Source organism: Schistocerca serialis, chromosome 8 (assembly GCF_023864345.2).
Source record: "Schistocerca serialis cubense isolate TAMUIC-IGC-003099 chromosome 8, iqSchSeri2.2, whole genome shotgun sequence".
Classification (NCBI taxonomy): Eukaryota; Metazoa; Arthropoda; class Insecta; order Orthoptera; family Acrididae; genus Schistocerca; species Schistocerca serialis.
Genome location: NC_064645.1, coordinates 496,927,684 through 496,939,702, shown reverse-complemented (window position 1 = coordinate 496,939,702; position 12,019 = coordinate 496,927,684). Strand labels below are relative to the sequence as shown.

The 12,019-nt window shown below is 42.1% G+C and overlaps 1 protein-coding gene across 8 annotated transcripts in view; it reads left to right on the top strand.

Moving 5' to 3' along the window:
• LOC126416736 (dystrobrevin beta) overlaps window positions 1–12,019 on the top strand; it is a 604,481-nt gene that overhangs the window by 473,144 nt on the left and 119,318 nt on the right. For all 8 annotated transcript variants that reach the window (XM_050084562.1, XM_050084568.1, XM_050084566.1 and 5 more), the window contains exon 4: window positions 9,923–10,081. In XM_050084562.1, the coding sequence (XP_049940519.1) occupies window positions 9,940–10,081 (142 nt within the window). In that variant the 5' untranslated portion in view covers window positions 9,923–9,939. The remainder of the gene's footprint in view (window positions 1–9,922; window positions 10,082–12,019) is intronic.

Here is a 12,019-nt window from a genome sequence, read left to right as displayed (position 1 = left end):
AATAAGCAAAATATACAAACTGAGTAGTCCATGTGCAAGATAGGCAACATCAAGGAGCGCTGTGGTCCCGTGGTTAGCGTGAGAACCTGCCGAACGAGAGGCCATCGGTTCAAGTCTTCCCTCGAGTAAAAAGTTAAAATTTTTTTTCAGACATTATCAAAGTTCAGGCACTCACACATAATCAACTTCCACGACATGTTCAGATTTGCTTGGACATATGGAGGATTTGACGGTTTACACACGGAAAAATTTGAAAACGTTAAAAACATATGTTTTGATAGAGCACAGGGAAAACTGTGCGACTGTGAAACTGTTGCATTCATTTGTTGCAGTTCATGTGACAAACTCTTATGTTTTCATCACTTTTTTGGGAGTGATTATCACATTAACAAGAAAATCTAAATCGGGCAAGGTAGAAGAATCTTTTTGCCCATTCGCCAAGTGTACAAGTTAGGTGGGTCGACAATATATTCCTGTCATGTGACGCACATGCCGTCACCAGTGTCGTACAGAATATATCACACGTGTTTTCCTGTGGAGGAATCGGTTGACCTATGACTTTGCGATCAAATGTTTTCGGTTCCCATTGGTGAGCCACGTCCTTTCGTCTGCTAATCGCATGGTTTTGCGGTGCGGTCCCAAAACACAAACACTAAACTTATTACAGTGAACACAGATGTCAATGAACGAACGGACAGATCATAACTTGGCGAAAAAAAAAAAAGAAAATAAACTTTTCACTCGAGGGAAGACTTGAACCAAGAACCTCTCGTTCCGCAGCTGCTCACGCTAACCACAGGACCACGTCGCCCCTGAGTTCACATTAACCTTGATGTTGCCTATCTTGCGCATGGACTACTCAGTTTGCATATTTTGCTTATTTTTTTCATAGTTCCACACAACTTCTTCCTGTTTTCTCGTTTGATCTGCGTTCAGTTCTTCAAGGCCTATCCACTGTGCCAACTTATAACTAAATCTGAGGGGGGTGCGATGGGGAGGTTCCCTTGTTAGTAAACTGTCAGTTCGATATGTTCTCTTCGCAACTCTCAACAACCTCTGTAAAATTAATCCAGGTTCCATCTCCTTACTGCCATACCTTTTCGCAATTTCTTCACCTTTAATTTGCCATTCAAACCCAATAAACTATGGTCAAAGTTCACATCTGCTTCTGTAAATGTCTTTCACTTTCAAATCTGATTTCGAAATCGTTATCTTGCCATTATATCACAAATGTGAACCCTTCCAGTGTTTTCAGGTCTATACAACGTACAAGAATACAGTCTTCTTTCCTGACTTTTAAATCGAGTATTAACAATGACATAATTATGCTCTGTACAAATTTCTATCAGGCAGCTTCTCTTTTCATTCTTTTCCTCCAGTCCAAGTTTTCCTATTTTTTCTTCTCTTCCTTTTCCTAGTATTGGATTCCAGTACTACACTACAGTTAAATTTGCATCTCCTTTAAAGATCCGAATAATTTGTTTTATCGTACCATACATTCTGTCGATCGCTATATGATCTACGGAACTGATGGGCATATAAAGTTCTGCTGTGGTCAGTTTTGGCTTCTCGTCTATCTTTGCTACGATAATGCATTAGCTCTGCTGTTCATAGTATCTTACTTGGATTTCTATTTTCTTATTTATTTGACCTAATCCTATACTCACCTGAGCAGAAGTCCTGTTCTTCCTGCCGCTGCACTTCGCCGTTTCCCACTATACCTAACTTCATCCCACCCATTTCCTCTTTACATTTTCGAACCTACCTACCTGATTAAGGGACCTAACATTCCACCCTCCAACACGTAGAATGCTAATTTTGTATTTCTTGATAACATCTTCCAGAACTGTCCACGTCTGGAGATCCGAATTGGGCACTATTTTACCCCCTGAATATTTTACCCACGAGCATGCTATCAGCATTAAGCCATACCGTAGAATGGTATACCTCAGGAAAAGTAACGACTGTAGTTACCCCTTGCTTTCATCCGTTCGCAATACGGCCCTGTTAGCCAATGTTATAAGGCCGTGTATCAGTCAGTAATCCAGGCTGTGGCCCCTGCAACGTTTGAAAAGGCTGCTGCCCCTCTTCAGGAACCAGAGGTTTGTTTAGCCTCTCCATAGAAACCACTCCGTTACGGCCGGCCGTTGTGGCCGAGCGGTTCTAGGCGCTTCAGTCTGGAACCGCGCGACCGCTACGGTCGCAGGTTCGAATCCTGCCTCGGGCTTGGATGTGTATGATGTCCTTAGGTTTAAGTAGTTCTAAGTTCTAGGGGACTGATGACCTCAGATGTTAAGTCCCATAGTGCTCAGAACCATTTTTGAATTCCGTGGCGGTATTGTATCGTTGAGGCGCGCAAGCCACCGCAACTCTGCGAGGCCCGTGAGGGGTCTGTAAATCTTCAAAAGCCTTTCTTTGAACTATCTTCTAGGATAAGTCATAGGGCGAATATCCTTTCGTACTTCTACAATTCTCCGGAACCATAACTGATTTTCTCCGAGTTCGACTTCAACCAGTTTTTCCGTTCTTTTGCCAATAAATACTCTCAGTAATTAGCAAATGTAACTTTACTAAACTGATGATTCCGTAATATTCACACTTGTCAGCAGTTGCTTTCTTTGGAATTTGAATTGGGTATTATATTCTACTTAAAGCCTTGTTTCACCTTCCATTGTCGAGGGCTTACTCTGGACCCACTGATGGTAGGAAGGCATCATGATTTTTGTTAAGCCTGCTTTCCATTAATAAGCGCAATGTCATAATTGCCCCTCTTGCACCTTTTTTCCTCCTGCAAAGTAACTACCTTCTTCAAGTACGTCTTCAGTTATTCCTTCCATTCTTCTGTATAATTTGTGGTCGACAGTTGATTAGCAGGCTCTAATCGTCCAATGACTTTTAGATCGACACGTGCTTTCTTTTTATGGGCATGATAATGCTTTTCTGGAAATCTGATGGTAATTCACCCGTCTCATATTTTTTATTTGCACCACCTTACACACCTACGTTACGTAGAATCATTTTTCCCGAGGACATTAATGCGGTGTATTGGAAATTGTGATTATTAGATGCTTAAAAACACTGAGCGCGTCTAACTGCTTTATCTTTCTTGTAAGAGTGCGTTGCTGTTTCAAGGGTCGTACTGGACTGGTAAACATTGTAGATACGTGAGGTTGGCGCCGACGAGCACAGTGCATGCTATTAACTGGATTTGAGCGGCATGGGCTTGAGTGAAACTGCATGATACACTGGACGGGAAGCGTCAGGCTTGAATCACTGTTGATGCCGCTGGCCTAGGAAGGAAAAAAAACTCTTCGTCCTGGTTTCCGCTGTCAGAGGTGCACACGTTAATAGCTGGATTGACGCATCATATGAGCAGCTAACACTGATCGCATTTCGACCTCCCCTCAAATTGTGACCCGTGTTACACTAAATATTCCAAACATAAGGAAATAATTTCTGACATCTCGGCTACAAGAGAGAATGTTGCTCGTAAAGCCGGCCAGTGTGGCCGAGACGTTCTAGGCGCTACAGTGTGGAACCGCGCGACCGCTACGGTCACAGGTTCGAATCCTGCCTCGGGCATGGATGTGTGTGATGTCCTCAGTAGTCCCATAGTGCTCAGAGCCATTTGAACCATTTGCTCGTAAGGGTGCTCACATATCCTTTTCCGAGGAGCTCCCACAAACCCCACACCCAGACACTCTGCTCACCCCGACAGCATAATGGGATGGATGCCTGCAACAACGGCTTGCAATGATTTTCATCTTCCGGGCTACTTAAGAAGTATGGATATGTGAAGCGATTCACAACCAGTAAGGACGCTTTAACACACAGTCATTACTTGAAAGTCTCTTCGGGTTTGCTGCCGGATCCTAAAATCAACTTGACTCGATATTTCGGCGATCCAACTGGTCGCCATCTTCAGGAAATGCTGCGTCCGCTGATGAGTCCCGCTGAGAACTAACGCCAGGCTGCAAATCGACGTCCTATATAGGCCACCGTTCAGTACACGGCGCATGCGCCGCCCATCGCAGTTGCTGCCCTCCAAGACAGTTTAAGTTTACGCCCGGAAAGCCTACGTAATCACATAGCCATTACGTTTCTACGACGGGCATAATTCATATTACTTGTTATAAGATGAGAAAACTAACTTTTTGAAATGTTGACCACCAAAACCTGCAGTCTAGTAAATAACAAAAGTTGCTGATCTTATATGCACAAGGGCCTTATTTGAGATTTCCAGTTCAGATTATATCACTGCACACATCCAGAAGCTACGCACGTTCTGGTGTACATGTTGCCTTTTCCCCATCCTGTAATATGGATGTAAAACCAGTGGGTGCACTGTGTCACGTCGTTCAGACAAATCACTTCTCTTGCTACAGAGATTCTGAATCCACGAGCGAAAACCGCCAGCGAGTGTCTCGTCGTATCAAAGCGCCTCAACCCACTGATGATCCGTAGAGCAGCTTGTGCATAACGGAAGTTCTGCCACCTAACTACAAGATCTATCAAAAAAGGGAGACACTGATTCCACTAAGACGAACTGATCAAGGTGTTGCCTGTAGATAACGTAACGATTACCGAAAATATTATCTGGCGCCTGCCCTATATTTATGGAAGAAGTTGTAAGAACTTTTGCCCAAGAGATTCTGTGATACATTCCCATGTATAGCAACAGTGTTTAGATCTGCAGTAAACTAACTTATGTGCTAAAAATTTCAAAAGCTAAGAGCAATGGTGTTGGTGGAACGGGATATAGAACATCAATGCTAGAAGATCCACGAACTTTGTGTCATTTGAAGATCTTAAGTTTCTTGTGTGTGAGTTAGCATTGGGCAGCGCTAACGCCTTAGATGTGATGATTACACGTCACAATAAATAACGGCCGTACTTTCACCTAGCAGACGCGGCAGAATGTAACACATTGTCTTACAGGTTTGCTACTTAACACAGAAATGGGCGTGTTCGAACGGGCACACCTGCTTAAATCTTTATCTACACGGCGCTCTCGTTATGTCCAAAAAAATTACAAGGAGACTTCCAAAATACCACTGTATGAAGACAAGAGGGACTACGTTCGGACCTCGCTGGGCATACCTATTATTTTGTGCCAAGTCAAAAAAACCTCTCTCCTAGCATTATTTACTTCGGTTATCTGTCGCAACAGTCATTTCGTAAACTGTTAATTTAATAATGGTAGTATGATTAATAATAATTCGATAATCAAAAAACGTTCATTCGACGTCACAAGAATTTATCTTCCACATGAATGAAGGTAACCAAAACCCTCAGTAGGCCGCTCTCTTATAAATATAGACCCGAATCCGGTCTATCATAAAAGTTGAAGACAGGACATCTAAAAATCACATTCTTTTACTATAAAACATGGTTACTTGGGCATTTAGTTGGGCTATGAAGGACGAGCTTCTGCTTAATTTTAGACGATTCTGAATTCTAGTTCACAAAACCAAAGCAAATATAGTAACATTACTTTGTTAGCTTTGTAGTAGACATTATTGTATGTAGTAAAGAGATTGGTATGCTGTCGAGATTCGTTGTGGGGCTAACAAAAGACTAGCGACGCGAAGTTTTCCGACTACAGTGCTGAAGATTAGTTGGGTAGACCGGATACCAAGTGTGTAGGTATTGAATCGAATGAGAGGAAAAAGAAATTTATGCCACAACAAGATTAAAAGAAGTCATCAAGGAATTGTCGGTGAGGTCGTAGAGGGAAGAGTGGGGGTAAAACTGGTCCATATGGATGTAGTTTGCGGTAATTAAGCTGAGATGAACAGGCCTGCACTGAGTAGTCCAACATGGAGAGCTGGATCAAACGAGTCTTTGGACTGAAGACCACAACGACGACGACGTGACTTCTGCTTATGAAGAACTAGGGAGTGTGTGTCACAAGCCGGCCGGAGTGGCCGAGCGGTTCTAGGCGCTACAGTCTGGAACCGTGTGACCGCTACGGTCGCAGGTTCGAATCCTGCCTCGGGCATGGATGTGTGTGATGTCCTTAGGTTAGTTAGGTTTAAGTAGTTCTAAGTTCTAGGGGACTGATGACCTCAGATGTTAAGTCCCATAGTGCTCAGAGCCATTTGAACCATTTTTGTGTGTCACAAGAAAAGTTTACCAGTAGTACTGCTTCAGAGTTCGTGACTATCTGTGTTCTTGATGCCTTAGTTTACGTCAAAATTATCATCTAAATTAGGATCGTGGGTTACTTTGGGCGACACTTTCGCTACAGATGGAGAGATTGCTTTACGTGAGCGTGTAGTAATCAGATCGGATGCACTGTGTAGCCCCAACTTTTGCAGCATGTAATTATGTTGTGATGCGCTCACAAAGAACAAAGCAGTCAGTCATCTAAGAAGCAATATAGTTGACGCATACGCAAAATACTCCAAATTCCACTAATGAATTTTTACATGATATGTCCTCTATAGCTGCTGTGAACTTTCCATGGTAGAAACTTCAAGTACTTCAATACTGCTTGTTTTTACAAAAGTACTACGGGCAACACATTCCTGATGAACCGACACAATTGAAGTATTTATATTTTCGTTACCAGGAGAAACTGAAAAGTATGCTGCGGTGTGTGTAAGTAAACACCCATATGAAGAGCGGTCGACGAAAGAACGAATGCATGTGGACGTTTTATTGCCAGACCCATTTTGGCAAACTTGGCGGAGAAGACGCGTGAAAACCATTATCGATTTCCTGCAAAATATTGGAATGCAGAAACATTTAACTGTCGCTCGTTTTATGAACGACAGTTAATGCGGGTGCTGTGGCCTGTATGCTGAAGGAAGCAACTGCTCTACGCGTATTCTCTCCGCAGAATTACTAACGCAGTATAGATTTTCTAAATAAAGAAATAAGTAATGTAAAATCTACTTTCTTGATGTACTTGTCATATTTTTGGTACGTTTAAGTGCATATTAAGATAATATAGTAATCTAAGTGTACGATGTTCAGAAGTTAATTTCAGTTGAAAGTATTTCTTCTGTTAAAATGTTTAATATTTTCGTGATATTCGTTATTTTCTTACATACTCATTTACATTACATAGATATGCACGTATTTTGCGTGTTGATGTTACATAAAAATTCGGGCTTGAGTAATAACTGAATTGGGACTGTTGAAACGAAGATCGCGAAACGCATTTTATTGTTGTATTCCTTTTGGTTTAGGTAAATCAAGCTATTATTATGAACAACACATACTATGATTAGAAGATTCATAGTCAGATATTTTATAGCGGAACGATGTACGCATACATAGCAACTTAGATGTGTTATCTTACCTTTAATGCTTCATTACTATGGAGATTGTTTAATTTATCATGTTTTAATATGTGTAATTTACATTCCACGTTTTATGCGATTTTTATTTTTAGGTATCTTTTGCATTCTCACTCTTTTTTGTAGGAAATAAAAACCTATTCACGAAGGAAGCACTCGTAACACTTCTGGCCAAAATTTGCATCAGTTTAAAGCATAGCGTAGACCTTTCCTCTTAGTGTACGGCGGCACACCTACTTCAGTAAGCATGTTTGACAACCGCGCGCCAGGGATAAAGATCTGCCTATATTTTAAATTTGCACCCTGTATCGTACCTTAGCTATTATAGAGAAAAAAATTGTAAATGTTTCTTAAATAATATTTTAACTATGTATCGCGATTTTTTTGATTGTTTTCAGGATTCCGTACCATAATAGGTAAAACCGGAACCCTTATAGAACCACTTCGTTGTCCCCTTGTAGAACCATTTCGTTGTCTGTCTGTGCATAACTCTTTTTCCCTGGAACTACGTGTTAAAATGAAATTTGTGTCAGAAAGTAAGATTTGTAATCCTTTGGCGGTGTGAAAAATTTAAGCTTCCAAATCAGTGCAGTCAAAAGATATGGCTATTTATGTCACATATTTTGATACTCGCAAACTGACTCGTAAAAACCTATGGGGTCCTTCCCGTTGACCCAGAGAAATGAACTTTGGCAAGAAGCAAGGTTTACAGTTCAAATAAAGAAAAAATTTGAAGATTGTTATTTTTATCATGGCAGCAACACCACCAACCGTTACGGAATTGTCTCGAATGGAAAACAGCCAACAGTTGCACTAATTATGTTTATTCTAAACCTTGACCATGGTTTCTGCTATAATAATATAGCCTTCTTCAGAAGTCCTAAAAAGTGATCAAAATAACATCTAAACTAGTAGTACAATCTATGGAGAAACTTCTAAAATTACGTATGTGGTAACAGATTACTTACATAAGCCTTTAAAAATGAAAAACGTCTTAGCCCAGAGGCTGCGTCAAGATCAATAAAATAAAATAACTTCAACAGACATAAGCGTGTTTCGATCATAACTACATATGACACCGTATGTCCTCTGTCACTACATCTCTTACACTAGGCGCACAGTGATGTGCTACATCCTGCGCGCAATAGGTGGCGCTCCCCACATTGAGCTACAACGCGCCGTTTATCAGGACACTAGTTGATATCTACGATAAAATATTAACAACAAGCCTACAAGTGCAACTGAAGGACCATATACTTATTAATACGACTGTCCAAAAGTTAAAATGCTGTTGCATACGATCATTAAAGTGGTCAAACATTAACAAATTCAAAGTCTGCATCACTATTTGAAGCATCAGCAGAAACCATGGTCAAGGTTTAGAATAAACATAATCAGTGCAACTGTAGGCTGTTTTTCATTCGTGAAAATTGTTAATTTATTTCCTGAATGAAGTTTGGAAGGTAGGAGTCGAGGTACTGGCAGAAGTAAAGCTGTGAGGACGGGCCGAGAGTCCTGCTTGGGTAGCTCAGTTGGTAGAGTACTTGCCCACGAAAGGCAAAGATCCCGAGTTCCAGTCGGTCCGACACGCAGTTTTAATCTGCCAGGAAATTTCTGTTAACTTGTTGTTATATCACATGAAAAAAATATTTTGTCATTTGCTACCCGACTGTCGATCTGTCCGTCTATTAGCTATCGATATCAGGCAAAAATCCTCGAGACTCTCGATTGCCAGGTTGGCTGAACTATATATAAACATAATTAAGTTTGTACGGTACTCTCAAAGCACGAGTGCTACTCGCAGTTGGCGAGCTTTTTCTTTTCTTCCTTTCCAAATTTCGTCTTGGTTTCCTTTACTGCTCGCTGAATACATACAACGAAAACCGTCGCGAGTAGGCTACAACTCTGTCTTACTCGCTTCTCAACTACAGTTTCCCTTTCATGCCCTTTGAATCTTGTTACTGCAGTTCGGTTGATGTTGTAGATAACCTTTCACTATCTTCATTTTATCCGTACCACCTTCAAAATTTCAAAGCTGTTCGAAGCTTTCTCGAAATCTACTAATGCTGTAAGTGTAGGTTTGCCTTTCCTTGCCCTATCTTCTTAGGTAAGACGTTGCTACATTCCTCTGGAACTCCAGAATGAGATTTTCACTCTGCAGCGGAGTGTGCGTTCTGGAACTCAATCTGATATTCCCCGAGGTCAGCTTCTACCAGTTTCTATTCATCGGTAAATAACTCGTGTCACTATTTTGCAACCGTGACTTATTAAACTGATGTTTTGGTAGTATTCACACCTGTCGGCGCCTACTGTCTTTGGACATGTAATTATTACAGTCTGCTTTAAGTCTGAGAGTATTTCCACTGCCCCATACGTCGTGCACGCAAGGTGCAATACTTTAGTTGTCGCTGGCACTCGTAGTGACATCGGTGGTTCTGAGGGAATGTCGTCTATTTTAGACGGCTCGTTTCAACTTTGGTCTTTCAGTGCTGTCAAATTCTTCACGCAGTGTCGTATCTCCCGTCTTCGCAGTATATCGGGCACATGTGTCTGTTTTGTACTCGGGAAAAGAACCGTGTGGTTGTGAGAGTGAGGTGGTGTGTGCCGTGTTGCAGACGGACCGGGCGTCAGGATGTCTGCGGAGGAGGCGCGCGCGGCGGCCGACCCGCGCCTGCAGCTGCTGCAGGAGATGCGGCCGCACAACCTCGACATGATCCGCTTCGCCTCCTACCGCACCGCCTGCAAGCTGCGCTACGTCCAGAAGAGGGCCAACCGTGAGTATCCGCATTGACTGCCTGCTCTCTGCTGCTCTACAGAGAGAACCGTAGACTACCGTAGTCCATCGTAAATCAGCGTACACTACGTATACTACTGGCCATTAAAATTGCTACACCACGAAGATGACGTGCTACAGACGCGAAATTTAACCGACAGGAAGAAGATGATGCGATATGCAAATGATTAGCTTTCCAGAGCATTCACACAAGATTGGCGCCGGTGGCGACACCTACAACGTGCTGACATGAGGAAAGTTTCCAACCGATTTCTCATACACAAACAGCAGTTGACCGGCGTTGCCTGGTGAAACGTTGTTGTGATGCCTCGTGTAAGGAGGAGAAATGCCTACCATCACGTTTCCGCCTTCGAAAAAAAGTCGGATTGTCTCCTACCGCGATTGCGGTTTATCGTATCGCGACATTGCTGCTCGCGTTGATCGAGATCAAATGACTGTTAGCAGAATATGGAATCGGTGGGTTCAGGAGGGTAATACGGAACGCCGTGCTGGATCCCAACGTCCTCGTATCACTAGCAGTCGAGATGACAGGCGTGTGTGGGGGGGACACAGTTCGTTGGCTCCCAGTTTCTCTCACACACATTCAGTTGTATTTCTTTCCCTGCCAATAATCCTACCATTTACTGCGCCATTTATATAGTGTACCAAAACTACCAAACCATAGTTTTGGTAGACCGCAACTCTACAGTCCAAACCAATGCTTGTTGTTACCTTGCAGAATAAGCGTAGAAACTGATCGTAGAGAAAGGCTTTGCAGGTAGTCGTGATGACCTTCTGTTAACATAATTAAATTTAAAAGTTCTTGTCACATTAAACTGTGTGCTGGACTGAGGCTCCAACCCAGGATCTTAACCTTTCGCAGGCAAATGCTCGGCAGGTCGTGAGTCGTGGTTTGGCAGCCCAGTTGGTAGAGCACTTGCCCGTAAAAGGCTAGGTTCCAGGATTCGAATCCGGCTCTGGCAAATAGTTTTAATCTCCCAGGAAGTGTCTTATGAGTGCACACTCCGCTGGAGAGCGAAAATTGCATTCTGGAATCGTTAAAGTGAGAAGGAAAGAGTGTCAGTGATGAAGGGAAAGGTGATCGTTTGCAAATTGCCGAAGAAAGGACATGATGGTGCCAAGCGGAATAGGATTAAAGTATGTACCCCAAAGAAAAAATAGTAGCAGGAGGAAAGTGCACATTGTAAATATACCATTGGCGATATGAATAAATGTCTTATAATAAGTTCCGAACAGTTTTATCATGTTTTAATACCATACAGAACACTGTAGATATCGCATTAAAATTATGCAGTTTCGTTTCAAATGCATTTCGGAAACTACTCTAAAATTACGCCATTTATCTTCGAATGCGTGCTGGTATGCAAATAAAACGGAAGAAATTTTTTTTTAACGTTCACCTCATGATAACTAGGAACCAGTATCGAGTGCTGAAATTATGGTCAGCCGAACTACGACACAGTTGTCTGCTTCGAGGCACACGAGAAAGACAAGCTGCGGCGCGTAGATCACGAAGGTAGCCTGAACCCGCTCGCTTAGCTAAGCAGACAAAATGCGTGTCTACACCTGTTAGCTCGCTGCTGGGCGTGTACGTACTAACGAGAATTGCATCTTATATTGGAATGTGCTTTTATGAAGTCTTACTGATTAACAGTACTACAACAAAATTTAATTTAAGATCAGTACTAGATATACATGGTATAATGGCTTGTTTATAGCATTAGTCTTTTCTGCTTAACAGTCCTCATTTCACACAAGAGGTGGCGCCTTATGCAACTGATAATCATTTTGGCGTGATTTTAATTTTATTGTACCCTAGATAAGCCGTAACAAATTGTAAGTTGGCCTGTAGACTTCCGACCATTGTAGGACTGATAACAGTAAGACTCCATATTAGTGTATTCCAGTGGAAGATGCA